The sequence below is a fragment of the Pseudoliparis swirei genome, chromosome 15, assembly GCF_029220125.1.
Source record: "Pseudoliparis swirei isolate HS2019 ecotype Mariana Trench chromosome 15, NWPU_hadal_v1, whole genome shotgun sequence".
NCBI lineage: Eukaryota > Metazoa > Chordata > Actinopteri > Perciformes > Liparidae > Pseudoliparis > Pseudoliparis swirei.
Window position 1 is genome coordinate 14,796,494 of NC_079402.1, and position 18,859 is coordinate 14,815,352.

The 18,859-nt window shown below is 40.7% G+C and overlaps 1 protein-coding gene across 1 annotated transcript in view; it reads right to left on the reverse strand.

Moving 5' to 3' along the window:
* The window catches only part of LOC130205009 (astrotactin-2-like), a 249,438-nt gene that overhangs the window by 129,804 nt on the left and 100,775 nt on the right, over nt 1-18,859 (reverse strand). The window contains exon 5 of the mRNA XM_056432100.1: nt 3,457-3,564. Coding sequence (XP_056288075.1) covers nt 3,457-3,564 — 108 coding nt within the window. The remainder of the gene's footprint in view (nt 1-3,456; nt 3,565-18,859) is intronic.

The following is an 18,859-nucleotide window of genomic DNA, read 5'->3' on the forward strand; positions in this document are numbered from 1 at the left end:
TTTGACAGAAGCCCTTCGGATTTTTATCAGGGTCTCAAACACACGGCTGCATTTGAACCTCCCGACAGGAAGTACTTTCACACACACGGGATGTCAAACACACAGAACACAACGTTTTATGTCTTCAAGTCTTGCCTGCAGGAACAGGATGACTTGGAATACCCCTGCTTTCTGCAGAGTAGCCCAGAATCATTCCCCGGCGTGATGTATGATCTTATTGCCACTGACAGGGTTATGGATCGGTTGTTTTGGTTGCCCTTTGGCTCTGTCAAGGCTCCCATTTCCAAGCCAGATATAGGGAATGAAATTAGCCGCTTAACCTCCGTCTGGTGATATTCATCATGGGAGAGAAGTAGGCATGTTGAAAAGGAGGCCCACTGCAATGCGGCAGAGATAGCATAGCGCTGGTTTGGGCCTCATTCAACAACCGCTCCGAAGAAGAAATGTACTCTTAAAAAACAACTTGTGCAGTTTCCAAAAAGATTCTCACAATATTTTGTTATTTGGGATTGTTCTTTGGCGAGAAGGGAGTCTACACACACTCTAGAGTCCACTGCACACATTTGAATGCTGGCAAGTTTGTACAAAATAATTGGTAATTCTTTTTTCTTCAAATATACGTGAAATGATACTGAACAATAACAACATAGGATTTACATTATAATAATGTTATCATTTTAAATGATTGCATTTACAAAGCACTAGGATCTATTCAAATAAATAAACTACACTCCCACTTCCACAATGAACAGCTAACAGCATTATATGCATGTTCTTTCAATAATCTAATACCCACAACTGACACTACTAAATATAAAATCGCACTTTTCATTCCCCTCCGGCAGAAGTAGCGCCATTATTATTTGACTTTTGTTTTTATATTGGTCGTCCAGAGTCTTTCAGACTTATGTATTCAGCTACTGTGTGAGCACATGGCCCTGTGTCTCATGCCCTTCATTGCTGGAGCCTTGACCTCTGCTCAATGGGATCAACTGGCATGCACTTTAAATTCAGGAGGTTATTTGAATCATGAGAAGAACCCAGGTCCAAACAATTCAGCACTTTAAGAATAGGACACAACTATGATGCAGCCATTTCTTTTCTTCTACAAATGTAATTGAAAAAAACACATATACTGTATATAGTTTAACTGTTACACCATAACAAATCTGCAGGCTTCAGGGGATGTGGTGCCCAGTGAGCACTCTGCAGGTTTGTTGGAAAAGTCAATAGTAATAGTCGAGGGCCTATTCTTGTTTTCCTGACCCAAGCAGTGGTACTCAGGTGTTGCAAATGATTGTGCTGGTTAAGTGACGTGTATTGAACTGCTGACGCAGTAATGTATCAGCAGTAAGTAGCAAGATCCGTGTGAACCTCAGAAAGACATACCAACACATGACACCTTTAATAACTGCTGTACAGTGGAACATCATCAATCCCTGATGCAACGTGCAAATTAAATTGGCAAAAACGCTCCATTCTGGAAACGGTGTTAATCAGTAAACCCCTGTGACAGGAGAATCCAGTGAATCCCATCAGAAGTTTGGAAGTACAGCTCAAGGTCAAAACCAGGAAGACAAAGTTAGGATAATGAATCCCTCCACACTGAAACGCATGTCTACCGCAGTCACGAGGACGGGAAGGGACAAGAACAACACCTGTCCGCGGGGAAAGTGGCAGAGCGGCTAATCCCTTTGGAGTGTGGGTGGTGTCACGGGGCTCGTGAACGGGTCCCTAAATTACTATAAAAGCCTACTGAGTCGACAAAGGAATGTACACTCACAATGGCAAACACTTACTTGATGGCCACAAACCAAACACCTTTTCAATGCGCTCAGTTCAGCACAGAAAGGCACAACAAAAAGACACCTCCACAAATAGATTAGCATCAACAAGAAAATCGAATACACAGGGACATTTTAAAGATTCTTCCTTCTAATTAGTCGCTCGTCCTGTCTTATATAGAAATAACAACCTATTTACATGGAATGTAACTTAAAAGCAGATCACGATCATGCGTCGTGTGGCTTTCCCAGTCCTGAGCCCACATGCTTTTAGAGAAAAATTATAGATCGCATTAACCAAATGCTGAGATTTTAGAATAAATAAAAAAATATATATATACAGGACTGTCTCAGAAAATTAGAATATTGTGATAAAGTTCTTTATTTTCTGTAATGCAATTAAAAAAACAAAAATGTCATGCATTCTGGATTCATTACAAATCAACTGAAATATTGCAAGCCTTTTATTCTTTTAATATTGCTGATTATGGCTTACAGCTTAAGAAAACTCTAAAATCCTATCTCATAAAATTTGAATATTTCCTCAGACCAAGTAAAAAAAAAGATTTATAACAGCAAAACAAAATCAAACATTTGAAAATGTGTTTCCAGGTGTTTCGAGTTAATTAGACGATTCAAGTGATTTGTTTAATACCCTACTAGTATACTTTTTCATGATATTCTAATATTTAGAAATAGGATATTTGAGTTTTCTTAAGCTGTAAGCCATAATCAGCAATATTAAAAGAATAAAAGGCTTGCACTATTTCAGTTGATTTGTAATGAATCCAGAATGCATGACATTTTTGTTTTTTTAATTGCATTACAGAAAATAAAGAACTTTATCACAATATTCTAATTTTCTGAGACAGTCCTGTATATATATGTCTTAAAAAAAATATATATATATATATATATATATATTATACCTATATGTTTACTTAAATGAGAACAGTCAACCATTTTTTTTCTTTGATTATTGGATTTTTAAAATTCCACAACCAATACATTCTCTGTCACTATATTTATGTGTATATTTCATTTTGAACTCAATTAATGGGAGTCTATAAAGCCAATTTGAGAGGCTTTTGTGTTCATAAACCTACACGTTCCATCTTTACCCCCATTCTCATCCATGTTTACAATCACTAAGTAAATATGCATGGACCCCAAGTCTCTGCGTTTCATGTTCTTCCGGTCGTTCACTCACATCCACACAAATCCACAGAGTTTTCTCGATCACATATCATTATGTGGGAACGGAAGTTAAAATCATGCTTCCCATCAAAGTAATGTGACTCAGCTTGGCTCATCACCGAGCCTCCATTTACATCAGCTCATATATCTGCTTCGAGTGTCATTGAGCTGAGCCATGGAACAGCACTTTAAACCCCACAGGGAACGTGCATGACTCCTTCCTCCTTCCAGCTACGCTGACGATTCCAGAAATGACTAGCCTCATTTCTCTCAGCTGCAGGCTCGTATTCAACCAGGGTCCGGTTTGAATTCATTTATTTTTTCTAAATGTTTTATTGTATGATTCACTTTTTACTTTATTGGCTCCTCAGCAGTATGCATTGGATAAAATTCGTCCCATTGTGCAAGGTAATGGGTTTCAAATGTTACCCATTTATAACAATATACAAAGACTTACACCTGCGTTCACCCTCACCTTTGCTGCGCCTTCGCCCTCTGTGCTGCTCTGTGTAGAACTTCATTTGGCTGTCATCTTCAGGTTCTGAGCCCGACTCCCCTTGAGGACCAAACACACCTCCAGGTGCTGGCGGTGAGAAGATACGAGGAGAAAAATGGAAAGAAATTGAAGAAAGAATGAGTCAAATAATCAAATAATTGTATGATTCAATTAATGCTGAAAAACTAAAGTCAAATAGCATTATTATGAGATCCAAGATACATATATTGATATGTTGTTGATGATTGCAGTCAGTAAACTCAAGACGATGATTCAAACTTGTAGTGAACAGTTATTGCAGTATTTAATACTTCACCTGTAATATTGAGTGATCATTTCACATTATGCTCTTGATTGCAACGATTACTTTCCAATGAAAGATGCTCAGTTGTATTTAGAAGCATATATTTCCCTCTCGACCAATTTCCTTTGGTGTTCTCAATGGATTCACTTTAGGTCCGATAAAGTACTTGGGTTACTTTATTGAGTAATTCCACTATGCTGACTACACTGCTGAACTAAACATTAATGATAATGAACACTGACCTCACATTTTATCCTGTGTATTGGATTCTTTCATCAAACTTTGATTGCAAGCGGGTTTTTTTTTTGCCCAGCGTGCCGCCAGACTTCAATTAGCTTGCTTTGACCTCATTTTTGATGGACAATAAATTAAGCCTGTGACTGGTTATACGTTAAAGTGAGAGGAATAGGCAATGGGTGGTTATCCTAACTTTACTGAATCATTTATAACGGCAATATGTAGTGCTGAAACAAAACAAAAAACCCTGAAAGACAAAAATCTTCCATCTAAATGTGGTTGCTATACACCACACAGATGTAATTATACTCAAGCTCTATAGAGGAAGTAAGAAGTTCCACCTCTCGTTCCTGTCCCTCCGTGTCTGATCTGTTGGCCACTGTTGGTAATTTGTCCGTCGTTAGCAAGTCTCCGGAGCTTCATTCGGTGATCAAATTGGGTCACTTCCCCAGAGTGCCCATGTTTGTTTTCAAGTTAGTGTGAGAGCAAGAGCGTGGCTGGGAGAGTTAAGAGGCTTTGTCGGTGCTGCGCTGCCACTTCGACATCAAAACACACATCCGGATGCACGAGAGCTGCCACAAGTGATAATTGCCAGGGATTTGCAAAGTGTTAAGCCACTGATGGATAAATAAGTCATCTAAAATAACCTCAAATGAGTGGACCGCTTTGAACTGCATGAATATGTGTATTACTTTAAATCACCTGACATGTTTCACCACAATAATGTAGCCAAAGTCACACCATTGAAGACATAACTTTATGCCAATAACATCAATCTTTTTTTCCTCATGCTTGTACATATGTTTTGCTTGTATAATCCCCTGGATCCCCGTAATTACACTTCCTAATCTCCCAGATTGGAAAGAGGATAATGGGCAGACATGAAATCAATGCTCTTCTGTTGACTGTGAAGGAGCATCTGTGAAGAAATGCTTCACCTGTCGACGGCAAACTCAAACAAGGACGAGGAAAAAAAGGACAATCGGGTTGATTTTGTCAATACCGTGATCCATAACATGTGGCTCATACATACTTACTCTTCCGTAAGAGGCAAACGCTTTACCCCCACAGGGGTAATTATAGATCATAGTCAGATGTCTAAGTGCTTTCAGTTGGTAGTTGTGTATATAATAATGCAGTGAATTTAGAGTAAAATTATAATTTAAAAAAATATCACACATGGTTACAATTCTTTTTTTATTTCAGGGTTCTAGTAACACTGCTGCCTTTATTACCACTTCTTTACTAAAAGTAAATTTTTCATAAGTTAATAATACAAGTTCAAATCCTTCACTTCCACTCACAGATCGTAGAGGTTTGCAGAAGTGAGAAGCTACACAATGTATAAACTCCTCTTTTTCTTTGCATTGTTTACGCAACAAGTTCATTTTTTCATGTGAACAATGATCATAACTTGTATTAATGTAGCACCTTTAAAAACAGAGTTTACAAAGTGCTTTGAGAGATGAAGCAGCTCAACAGTGAGTTTGAGTGTGTAACTTTAAAAGCCTGACATTATGCATGTTACATAAAGCAATTCAACCTGACCCTATGTCTCTTGATAAAAAAGGACATTTCGACTCCTGCTGCTATAAATTGGCTCCATGGAGCCTTCGGAATCCCTGCTACCTTGAATTATTGAACACAACTTGGTTTCTTCACATTAACAGATAAACAAGTGTTAATGAATAAAAAATAAATGTGGGCCACATTTCATAACAGCAAAACATCCCTTTACCAACTCTCCCAGCAAGTCGTGCAGCATAACCCAAGTCTCGTTCATCAACTCTAATGGACACTACTTCCCAAACACATGATTCTTTGCAAAACACCGGCATGAAATGGTCTCACACTCGCACAAGCGTTCTAAATAAATTCAAGATATGATGCATGTGTTTCGGAAGTATGAGCATATGGCTGGATAATTGTGGCTGGATTTTACCGCAGAAGTTGTCTGACAGTTTGTAAGCAGATGATTTTGCTATTGTTTACACTCTGCCCACATTTAATTATATTCATCAAGACGTTTCTCTGGTTTTTAAAGCTCCGATCACCGTGGAGGCATGATAAACATTCGGGTTTTGTTGCGTTTTTCGTCAAGACTTCAAGAGAACACAAGATGAGTAATTGATAGACGAATGGTCCTTTTGTGGTCGAGTGCTCATTTTAAAGCCCTCTCCACCAATAGTTCACGACACACTTTCAAAGATCTAATCCAGTCACACATTTTACACATGAGAGGGGACGAATAACAACGGCTGGGTGCTGAAATATAGTAACGTCTTTTTTTGAAAATGAATGCATGGTCGAGCACATTCCCATCAACTCCGGGATAGTATGCCTATTGTGTGAAAGCTAGCTTGGGGGAGAGCACACTCTTTTAATGGTTGAGAAAAACCAAAGATGACTATATTAAACTTCAGATCCTGAAGAAGTAGAACATTAAAGTGAGAATCTAGCAGAAGACCGATATGTGAAGCAATGACTGCTTTAGTTTGAGTAAAGCAAGCTGCTGTTCTGGAACAGCTGCAGATCGGATACATGATTCCTCACTCATGCTGTAGACAGCAGACTATGAAGTCATGGGCGAGTTATTCAGAGTTATACGTAAATACAAAGGTTCTGTACAAAGACACAAAATGACAAAAAAGATTGTTTTTTGCTTTTTGCTAAGGACACTTAGTAGTATATACAAGTGAGCAGCCTATTTTGAATTCACCTTAAAAAAGTCCATGTCATACTATACAGTCCTTAAAAAGTGTTGATGTTTCATGATATTCAACATATTCTCTCTTGTTCATTGGACGCGGTCATAATTCCTGTGCGACTGCGGTGCAATGCAGGTAAAACCCCCTTCCTTTACTCACTCCATAAACATTATGTCACAGCTCATGAAAACGTGCCCGCCCCATAAAGATTTTAGACATGATTAAAAGTTCTATTAAGTCGGTGTAAAACGTGCTCGCAGAGAAGCCGGAGCTATTCTTTTGCTCGGGTGCACTTATGCAGGTCGAGAGTCGAGTTTGGCTTTCGAGTGCAAGAGTCTGGCGGGATTGGAGAGCGCAGCCAGGGCAATGTGGTGTAAAATTGGTTCGGAATATACGCGACGTGTTCGTACATGCCCGAGAGGTGGTGGACGGAGACGAAGACAGACTGAGGGAGGGAGACGGAAACGCTCATATAAATACATATAGAAAAGGGAGAAGAAAAAGGCACATTCGCAGATCAGCCGAAATGTATTAAGTGCTCACCTTGTGCTGCTTTGAACATCTTATTAAATGGTTTGATTTAAAAAAATATATATATATTTAGTCTATAATAATCCAGTAAAATATCTCCATATTTCATACGAGACATTTATTGAATTCATTGACCCTCTATACGCAGACATGTGTCCATGATTGTAGGTGGAACTTTTTTTGTATGCATTCAGTTTCACAGATAATGACGGTTTCTTTATGGCCCTTCGTAGCCAGATTCATGGTTCATTTGTTTCTATTCATTCTTACTTTTAAAGGTTGTATTTCTTGTTAAACTGTAAAAATACCTAAATAAAATATTAAGTATATATAAAAAAATAAATAATGGGCACCTTTTTGTTAACAATAGGTTACCACTTGATCATCTGGGGGTGTCCTCGAAGCGATGTAACCTGGCACATTTAGGGCTGTGACAGTTATCAATAATATCCTAAATCTGTAGGCAGTGAAAGAGGCAAGTATGCCCTGTAATATAATCCCTAACATATGGCTGAGATTAAATCAACAGCCTGTTTTCACCCCCAGATACATCAAATAGGGCGGCTTGGTCAGCGGCCCTATGGCTCCAACTATGGCTGCTCTCCGTGGCCGTAGTTATGGTCAAAGTAAAAGAAGGAAATCAGCTGACGTAGCATAAATAATGACAACGTCTGCGTATGGAGCATGGATGTATAAAGAGAACTGGATACAGCTTTGGAAGCGGGGCCAAGGCTATTTAGAATAATGTATCGACGTCTCTATCCCAAGAAATTGCCTCAAAGCCTGGCGCTCTTTCTGGAAAGGAGTCCGGGGAGGACGAATGAATGAATGAATGTTGGTGTCTGTGTCCGTGTGGGAAATCAAGAATCAGCATTGATTTAAAAATAATTCAACGTTGTGAATAAAGAAGGATTATGGAGAGCTTCGCAGATATGAGAGTAGGGCCACCGACAAAGCTGCCGTTGTTTTGACAAGTTGGGAGTGAGAACATGTTGAAATAAATGCGTGGATGACATGTTCATATTAGCCAAAAACATAAATAACTTAATGTTGACTATTTTCCTCAACACACAACCCAGAAAAGCATGTTCATCAAATGAGGGCTGTCCAAAAAAATGTCACTCCATTTGAAAGGTTTTAGACACTAAAAACTAGATGAGTTTAAGCTCTGGAGCAGATTTATATACATGAAAGAGCACAAATTAGGCTTCTATTAAATCTGCACTTTCTAGATGTGTCAGATTAGCGTCTAATTTACTTAAGCATGCGCTCGTAACATAATCTTAGATTTGGGCAGCCTTCGAGCTGCTTTGAAGGAGTGATCATATTGTGATGGTGAAAGAGGATTATTCATTACATTCAGGAAATCTGCAATTTCAAAGCATATAAATGGTGTATAAATTGTGAAGTCTGACTAGTTGGAATAAACGCATGAACTTCTGCGGTGAAGTAAAAATGATGATGACGGAGGGAATATGGAATGGTCACCTTTATGAATAAAGGTGTCATAACATCAAAACATATTCCATGTTTGATGACTACACAGCCACAACTTTCTGTGCCCTCTTTGTTTGGTATTATGAAATATATTGCCGTCTCTTATTCTGTCAGTGCAACACGTTTTGTGCAGTTTTGTTCAATTCACGAGCACATCTTTTGTGATGTGTTCACTTTTTGTCAGATTTGAACAGAAAGCTGGCCAGATTTTCAAACCAATATTTTAATAGGTCTTTGCAAAAACAAAAAAAAGTGCACATTTGCAGAGTCACCTAGAAATGAAGCTTGGTAAACCCAGAGGAATATAAAGTCAACAGCACATGTATATTATACATGTCTGTCTATTTTTGTATGCGTGTGATCCTCCTTCAAACACATATGCATAAAGGGTAGAGTAACGTTTCACTGGTCACAAAAATACACACACACACATATTGTGTGTGTGTGTGTGTGTGTGTGTTTGATCCAGATGACAGGTGAATTGTTGAAACCAAGCCTGGCATAGGTTTGATAAATAACACGCAGGCAGCAAGAATACATCAGAAACAAGGAGCGAGGGTCTTTGTAAATCTGTCCCTGGGTCTTTTCTATTTCACTGCTTTTCATCCTTTTGCACATTTTTTCTTCCTCTTTGATTAATTTTCTGTTGTGTTGATCTTGTTTTTCTCTCCTTCATCCCTTCCAAACCAAGTCCCATAAATCCATCAACTCCCAAAATACGAAAGCTAAACCCCAGTCCGTACTACAAATTCCAATTACTTGGGCCTACCAATCTCCCTTCCACACATCCTGTCACAGTCCGAAAGTCCATTAGATAACCTCTGGGTCGTTTTCACATTTTGAATCATCTATCGACTTTGCCTCCATCGGTTTAGTCACAATAGTGCATTCAACCAAAAACTTCCCTCCTGAAGTAAATCTGTGATCTACCGTTACATATAAAAATGAGTAAGTGCTATAATCACCTCTCAATAACATCCAATCAACACTTTGGAACGATGCAATACTTTCTTGGTAATATACATGATTCACTTTATTCTCCTTACAGTCAGCATTTGATAAATCAAAGACACCTGTTGCTATCATTAATATTCCTCCTCAAGGATGACACCAGTGTTTATATGTGAGGAAATGTATCATGCTCTGAGACGATGTCACAGCTCATCTCAGCGGGTGTTGCGTTGGATACAAATAAAAAATGCAGACAAAAAGGGGGACATATTGTTAAGTCACAGAAAGGATTGGATGCAGTTTTCACTGTGCCAACATTCTATTAAAAGGCATGTTATGTTTAATCCAAGTACCAACAAATTAGAAAATTAGAAAATATAATAATATATATATATATATATATATATATCACACAGAAACATATTCATGAATGTATAATTGAAAGTAGACGGAGCATATGAATAAAAATAAGACAATACCAGGGAAAGGGAAAAGAGGACAACAGCTATAAACAAAAGCTTTGAAGGCAAAAGGAGAATGAGATGTTACAATTATATACTAAAGCAAGAATGATGTAATTTGGTGTTAAAAGGGGTTTAAAGGAGAAAGTAAGACAGACAGCGTGACTGCAGGGGAAACACTTATGTGGGCGAGAGAGAGAGAAATAGACAGTTTTCCAATCCTTCTTGTACTGAGAATTAATTGAGATTAGTATTATTAGTAAATGAGATTAAAGGTTGTGGGAAAGCAGGGAGGTTAGGTGACGAGTTCAATCTGAATAGTGCACGCTAATAATCTTCACACGAGGGCATACATCATTCTGATAGAAGACCTATATTATTCTGTATTTCCCCTAAAAAAATTCATCACACACACACACACACACACACACACACACACACACACACACACACACACACACACACACACACACACACACACACACACACACACACACACACACACACACACAGTGAGAGAGATATATATAAACGTTAGCACAAACTAATAGATAGATAGATATATACTTTATTAATCCCCAAGGGGAAATTTGTCGTGACAGTAGCAGCAACACACAAGAATAAAAACAAAACACAAAATATAAGAAACAGGGATGAAAGATATAGAAGTACACAAGTAAGATAAAAGTAAAATACAAAACAAAATATATATGTAAATATACAACACACATGCATACACAACACACAACACTGACAGATCAAATCCCAAAAATATTAAATATAGACAGAGTGCAAAAAGCAAAGTGTGTGTATGAGTGCAGAGCAAATGAAATGAAATGTGTGTGTATGTGTGTAGTGCAAACAAATGAGATGTGTGAAGTGCAGATCAACATAGTGTAAGTATTCAGTTATTGTTGTAGTTATTGCACTATGATCTGGCAAGAGGTGATCTGTTATAGAGCCTCATAGCCGCCGGCAGGAATGTTCTCCTGTATCTGTCCTTGTGGCAGCGGAGCGTGAGGAAACGTCTGGAGAAAGTCCTCCTCTGTCCCTGTAGGAGGTGATGGAGAGGTTGGTCCGGGTTGTCCAATATGGACACAAGTTTCTTCAACGTCCTCCTCTCCACCACCTGTTCCAGGTGCTCCAGCTGGCAGCCGATGATGGAGCCAGCCTTCCTAACCAGTTTGTTGAGACGGCTGGTGTCACCGGCTCCGATGCTGCTCCCCCAGCAGACAATGGCAAAGTGCAGCACACTGGCGACAACCGACTGGTAGAATAACTCCAGCATCTTGCTGCACACGTTGAAGGATCGAAGCTTTCTCAGGAAAAAGAGTCGACTCATCTCCTTCTTGTGCACAGCGTTGATGTTGGCCTTCCAGTACAGTCGGCAGACGATGGAGACGCCCAGGTACTTGTACTCCTCCACCATGTCCACGTCCACTCCCAGGACACTCAGCGGTGGAGGAGCTGTCGCCTTCCTCCTGAAGTCCACCACCATTTCTCTGGTCTTGGCCACGTTCAGCCGCAGGTGGTTCTCATCGGCCCACTTTACAAAGTCACTCACCACTGCCCTGTACTCCTCCTCCCGTCCATCCCTAATACACCCGACCACTGCAGAATCATCAGAGTACTTCTGCAGATGGCATGACTCCGTGTTGTACTGGAAGTCACTGGTGTACAGGGTGAAGAGGAAGGGAGACAGAACAGTTCCTGTGGGGCTCAACATCACTGACCACCGTTCCAGACAGCACACGCCCATTCTGACAAACTGTGGTCTGCCTGTGAGGTAGTCAGTGATCCAGGAGATGGTGGATGCATCCACACCGACCACCCGCAGCTTCTCACTCAGCAGCAGTGGCTGGATGGTGTTAAATGCACTGGAGAAGTCAAAGAAAGTGACTCTCACAGAGACACCGGTTCCATCCAGGTGCGACTGAGCTCGTTGCAGCAGGTAGATGATGGCGTCGTCCACTCCCACATGAGGCTGGTAAGCAAATTGCAGAGGGTCCAGCGACGATTTCACCTGCGGCCAGAGGTGGGCCAAGACCAGCCTCTCCAGCACCTTCATCACATGGGAGGTGAGGGCGACCGGTCGGTAGTCATTGAGGCCAGATGGTGTTGACTTCTTTGGGACAGGGACCAGGCACGACGTCTTCCACAGCACCGGGACTTCCCCCAGCCTCAGGCTGAGGTTGAAGAGGCGCTGCAGGAGTTGTTGCAGCATAGAGTTTATACTAAATTCCCAGATGAAGCTTGAGCTCGCACATTTTTGATGGATTTGACTTCAGCTGTCAGAGTCTACTCATATGCAGTGTCCACAAATGTAAACAGGAACATAGAGTTATTGTATTCAGAATAAATCCATATACAGACAAACAAGACACAAAAACAAACAAACATACAGTAACTATATATATACACACAGCGGGTAAATTATGTACTGGGTGCCCGTTTGATTGGCAACTCTACAGTGCTGCCAAAGTGTTATGGCAGTGCAAAGAAGGCTGCAATTAATAGTGTATGCCTTGTGCAATAAATTATATAGCCAGGTTAAGTACAGAACAGCACCCGTTGAGTTGAACTGCCAGTCAGCACAGACAGTCCGTTTTTGAAAACACTTCAGCTGGATAGATGTTTGTCAATACAGGTGCTTGAACCAGAATTCGAAGGGCAGCCTTGTACCCATTTAGTGTTATGGATATACAATACATCACATGAAGGCGTTGCCGATTCTCCAAACCTGCCGTACAATATTTCTAAACCTTCAGAAATGAACAGGTTAAGTGTAGCTTTTCGAAGACAACACCCATAGAATTATACAGACACGCAAATCAATAACTGTGTGAATGCGAGACAGTTGTGAGAGGAGAAAAACCTTTCACAGGTAAGCTTGCATATGTGTAAAGGAAAAACAAAAAAACAAGACGGCATGGGAGGAGAAAAGTTCATAAAAGAGAGTCTGATTTTGAATCTGCTGATATGTCTGTTGACAGGTAGCGTTTGCATTCAGATGCTCTTGTCTTCATACATACTAAATGTGCATGAGGATGTACTCTCATTTAATGCATATGCATGTGTGTGTGTGTATGTGTGTGTGCATGTAACTCTGACGGCTCTCACAACTCCAAGACGAACTGTGTTGACTTGTGGCTGCTCCACTTACAGACACATGTCAGCTTGCCTGTGGGTGTAAACTATATATGCTTTTGAATAGCAATGCTCATGCTACATGTGCGCCTGAGCACAAAGGCCTGCGACAATGTGTTTGAGAGTAAATAAAGCTGACAACATACCAGTCCCCACATGGCTCAGCAACTGGAAATCACTTTAAGGAACAACTGCATTCAGCAGTCAGTTCTGGTACCGCAAGCTAAATATCTCAAACTCGATGCAACCTGGCAATGTGCATTGATACAAAAGAGAGAGAGAGTATGTAAATGATTCATTTATAATGCACAAGACGGCATCTGAGATGCTGCGAAAGCAAATTCCAAAAGTCATACTTATCGGGTTGTATTTGCGGAGAAATAGATACAAAGTCTATGTGATACAAAGTTTGTCAATTGGATGACATTAGATTAGATATACTACCTTGCTACATTTATTTTTTTGCAGCAGCAAGCATGTTTACGATATATACAATACAATAAAAGAAAATAGCAGAGCATGTTACATTTAAGAATTTAGAGAAGAAAGGATATGAAAAAATAAATAACAAGTAACAATGAAAAATGTAGAAAATGTATCCAAGTGTATATAAAGTGAATCGATGCAAGGGTTATTGATATTGTTCAATTTCAGGAGTATCTGGCCAGAGGTGAGTTATTGAAGTACCGACTTAAAATTGAGACCATTATTATGAGGAACAATTGTGTAAATTCTGCCCTTGCAATTCCGATGTATGCAAGGAAGATTTGAGAAATATGCCTCTATTCTGGTGAAACTTGGAGCAGGCGCCAACACGAGCACAGGCTGCTGGGGTCAGAAACAGGAAGGAGGGCCCGAGGCGTTCCACTCTGCCTCGCTGCGCCAAGTGAAGGGTTCGGCTATGAAAGCCAGAAAATCAGAGAGACGAGGACATCATGGTAGAACCGGTGTTTTTATTTTATTCGGTCGATCCCAGTCTTAGAACTGCATGCAGGAAAAGATCGACCACATATATGTCAGAGAGGTCCAGCTCTCCTCGCCTGTAACTGTTATTTCATCTCTAATATCTCAGACTCCGACTGCACGGTTTGCCTCTCTAAAATAATCCCGATCAATAAATGTTTACGTCGTCGTTGCCCAGGGTATTTCTAAAAGCTCTGGGCACGCGCACACAAACATACACACACACATACATACACACACACACACACACACACACACACACACACTTATCATACATAAACAACCGAGGTATGCTCGGAATTATTACAGAGGGCATCACAATATGAGCCTCGCCGACACATTTTACAGCCTGAATTTATGGGTTGTAACCTCTCATACCAGAGAGAAAGGACTTGAAAAGGAGGGAGGCTTAACAAGGCACCACTTGGCTCTTGTACTAAAGTATGCTCAGTGTTTGTACACTCACCTCTATATTCCTTTGTATTGCACCTCGCCTGCATCTAGAGCACACCTGCCAGTTTGGAGCTAACATTAAGAACATGGTAAATCTCAGGAATCTCAGTTATGGGATTGCTGAAAAGTTATGGCAGCTGTTAACGGTGATTTCAGATGCAGTGACCCTCGGCACCTGGCTGCATGTTGTTTTCTCACATGTTATCAACCAGCTTGTGCCGTGGTAAAAGCTTAGAGGGTGGCATCGGATGGCAGCTGTCACCTGAAAAAGGTGTTGCTTTGCCACTGTAGCTATCCAGTCTGAAATAAGTTTTGGCCTGCTTTTCCACACTTGTTTTTGTCTGCGTGACATGTGTATCTTTAGTCATGGTAGGTTGACAGTGATGAGTTAAACTGTGGTCCTTTTTGAGTTTGAGTCCATCATCTTGTCAGTCACTAAAGTTCCCATTCAGTCCCGAGCAATGCATTGAAGAATGCATAATATGCATGGTCTGGTGCGCTCAGCCCGTAAGCTGACTCTACACCACAACACTTTGAAAAGGGAGAAAACCGGAAGGTCACACTTATAACTCCTCGAGAGGAGGATTGATTTAGCAGTTTGTCAGTATATGCGCTGTAACTCCAAAAGCTCTGATCTTCAGGCTCCTCGGTAACTTTGCTCCATATTTTATAGCGGATCTGGCTTAAGGACAATCTGGTACCGTCTGCCTCGTAGGGACTTAAAAGGTCAGGATAATAGCTCCAGAAACGCATGATTCATGCCGTGCCCCCATGAAATGAAATCTTAAAAGCAATCGTGAAATGAAAGGATAAAGGACAATTGGTGTCAATGTAAATTTGTGGAAGAAAATAAAATGTGTCAGCACTGATGTGACTTACTGAGCTACAACTCCCATCCCAACTAGAAGAGTTGCTCAAAAAGCCCAGGCTGCAAGTAAAAGAATGCCCCGTTTAGATTGTGACACCCCTTTATGTTTATATATTTGGTTCCAATGGGTTCAACCAAATGAAAGCAGCAGTATCACGCCCAACACTAAATTCAGAAATGAATGCCAAATCCCTTGTACAAGCCGTAGACATAACCATCAGTCAACGTGGCACTGATTTAATAATAATAAACATAATCCTTCATTAGTCCCGCAGTGGGGCAATGTACAAATATCACATTACATATTTACTGGTCTCTGCATTTTAACCCGTTCCACTGGGGCTTCAGTGTCTGACTCAAGGAACTATGGGCAAGCCGGCTACCTTTCAGTTTCAGGATGACTACTCGACCTATGAGCCACGGCCAAAGTGAAAGTGTTTGTGTTACTACCTCTTATTATACAAAGTAAATATCAAAACATGGGATAAAGAAGACACTTCGGCTCCTAAATCACCGGCCTCCTCAATATTAATGCTACGACTGTGGGCACCATACACAATATCTCCCCAGACTATTTACATCCATTGCATGTGGATAAAACAGATTACACTCATGGGTGGGTAGTAAAGAACCATTCTTAAGCAAATGTAACTGCTTGATCCGTAGCTGTTTTGGCTTTGTTTAAAAAAACTCTTAAACCGGACCTGCATCTGCTATATGATTGGCATTAAAACACATAGTCAAAACAGTGGAGAGGTAATGTATTCGGTAATCTGACATATGTCTGTGCAGAAAACAACTCTGTTTTCATTGCTGCTCAATGACAGTGCTGACAAATGAAATTGATGTCGTTGAACGAAATCCCTTCGGGATTGCTATAGTGGTTTTGTTTAAACGTTGATTTACGGTAGCCTGACAGGAGGAAAAGCGAGACCATGATCTATGTTCCCTTTAAAAAAAAAAAGTGCAGTTGGAAATTATTGGATTAAAGACATAATTCCTGGGAGACGGTGTTGACAGAAAATGTCCAAATGACCAGAAGTGTGTGCATAAAGGGGGGGGGGGGGATACAATTTTGAAAATGTATCCTGCTTCAGCTCAAGCACAGGCAGCCCAACTTCATTACGGTGACCTTTAAGCAATGAGAACCGGAGCAATACTTCACCAGCTGTCCTGAAGCTCGCCTCAGCCAGGCAGGAGAGGCATGGCTGGCGGTGACGAGGGATAAACCCCCTTTGCGTGGCTGTTTGCTCTGCATCCCTTCCGTGTGTCAACACTAGATGCACCTTAATCCTCTGGCCCGCTTCTCACAAGAAACAATTTCATATTGTTCCTAATCGTTAGCTGGGAACAAATTACCACACTCTCCACTGAACTCCACCCGTGTTGCCTGGGAAGACGGGTGGAGTACAACAGACAGCGTCTCCACACAGGCACCACACCTCACTTTGTCTGTGAGGGAAAGTGGTGGGCACATCCGACTTCAGTGTGTACACCCCATTAAGCAGACCTCTCTTTCTTGAGTGCACAGGGCCAGAAATTCTGGGGGGAAAGTTGTGGCCCGGGATTTGAACCAGGGTTTCAATGACATCAATAAGGAGAGAGCTAAGATGGGCATCATGTCATTTTTTGGTCAGCGAGATGGTTTAAAGTGCAGGATCAGTATCTGGGAATAGAAAATAGCCATATACGTGTAATATTGATTTGATTAAGTTTTAGGTATATCGGATTAGGTATATTAGGTATATATAGGATGTTAAATATATTTTGCAGTGTGTTGAAAAACCAGGGTTAGCCCAATGACTACTAAAGTTACGTTTCGTAATGTTCATACATTGTTTTCTTTCCTTTCTTTTTCTTCTTGAAAACAAACAGCATGCTGCAGTTTTACAATCTAGTGATCTGGAAATCTGATGGTGAATATAAGTGAGAATTACTTTAAATATTAGCTCAAATTAGATTGGGGATTAATTAGAGAAGTTTGACACCCATCAGCATGACTCTTTGTATTTTATTTCCGTCTCTTTAGGTATTTCACACGCCAAACACACACTCACACACACACAACTAGTCACACACTGGCCTGACTTGGCAGTTGTTCAGCTATGGCCTGTTGTGCAGAAGCCCCGGGGCGTCAGACACACAGCTGTAATCACTGTTTTTTGGTCTGCGGTGAAGATTGAGGACTGCTGCAAGTGGAACTGAGGACAGAATTAATTCAAGCACCAAATAACACACACACACACACACACAGACACACACAGTACTTTCATGTGCTACTTCAAAGCATCAATTAAAAAGGAGAAAAGATAATAACCGTCAGGTTATCCTCATCCTAATGAGCCAAAGTATTCGTTGTGACACATCAAAAACTTCCACGGCTCCTAGCCAGCACATGCAAATACATTAATACCACTGCAGGGAATTGCATGCGCAGAGGCGCATGCAAATAAGGGGGTGCGTTTTGAAAGACAAATCTTAATTTTGAACAAAACAACAACACTTCAAAGTTTTTAGGGAAAGGTGGCTACACAAGAACAATGACGGTTACATGTTGTAACCATCGTTTTGCAAACACAGGCATCACCTTCTAAAGAGGCTCGATATTTCACAGTAGATTCTCATCCAAACATGTTTGAGGGTGGAGCAGTTCTTATATGCCAAAAACGATATGTGTAAACAGAAGAAGCACATCAGCAGCTGGCTGCGGTGCTCACCAAGAATAGTCTGCAATGTGGAGGGTGGAGTGACACGATAGCAAAGCCCCCCATTTATTCCAGTCAATTATTAATGCTGACGGTACATCCAGGCAGTAAGGAATGTACATCTCCATCAACATCAACTCCCAGCACCTACACTGCCATGTAGAAGTCGATAATCAGGTCACAGGTCAAATCAAAGTACTGAACAAGAAACTAGACACATGCCTGAAAAAAAGAAAACTAAAATCAAATTTCAAACTACACAGAGGGAAGGGGGAAAACCAATAGCAGCTAACAACTTGTCAATCCCAGACCAATAACACCAGTGTTCACAGAACTGGGAAAAGGCATATCCACAGGGTTGTTGAGGGCCTTTGTGTGGATCCCATTGCAATGAAATACTACACAAAGAACAACAGATGAAAGCCAATCACTCTCTTAACTTCACATAGGATGAGCAATTTGCTGACTTGTTCACTTTGATAGCACAATGCAACTTCTCCAAGGCAAGAAAGAGATCATTGATTGGGCAGGTCTGTAAAAGACGAGTGGCTGCACCA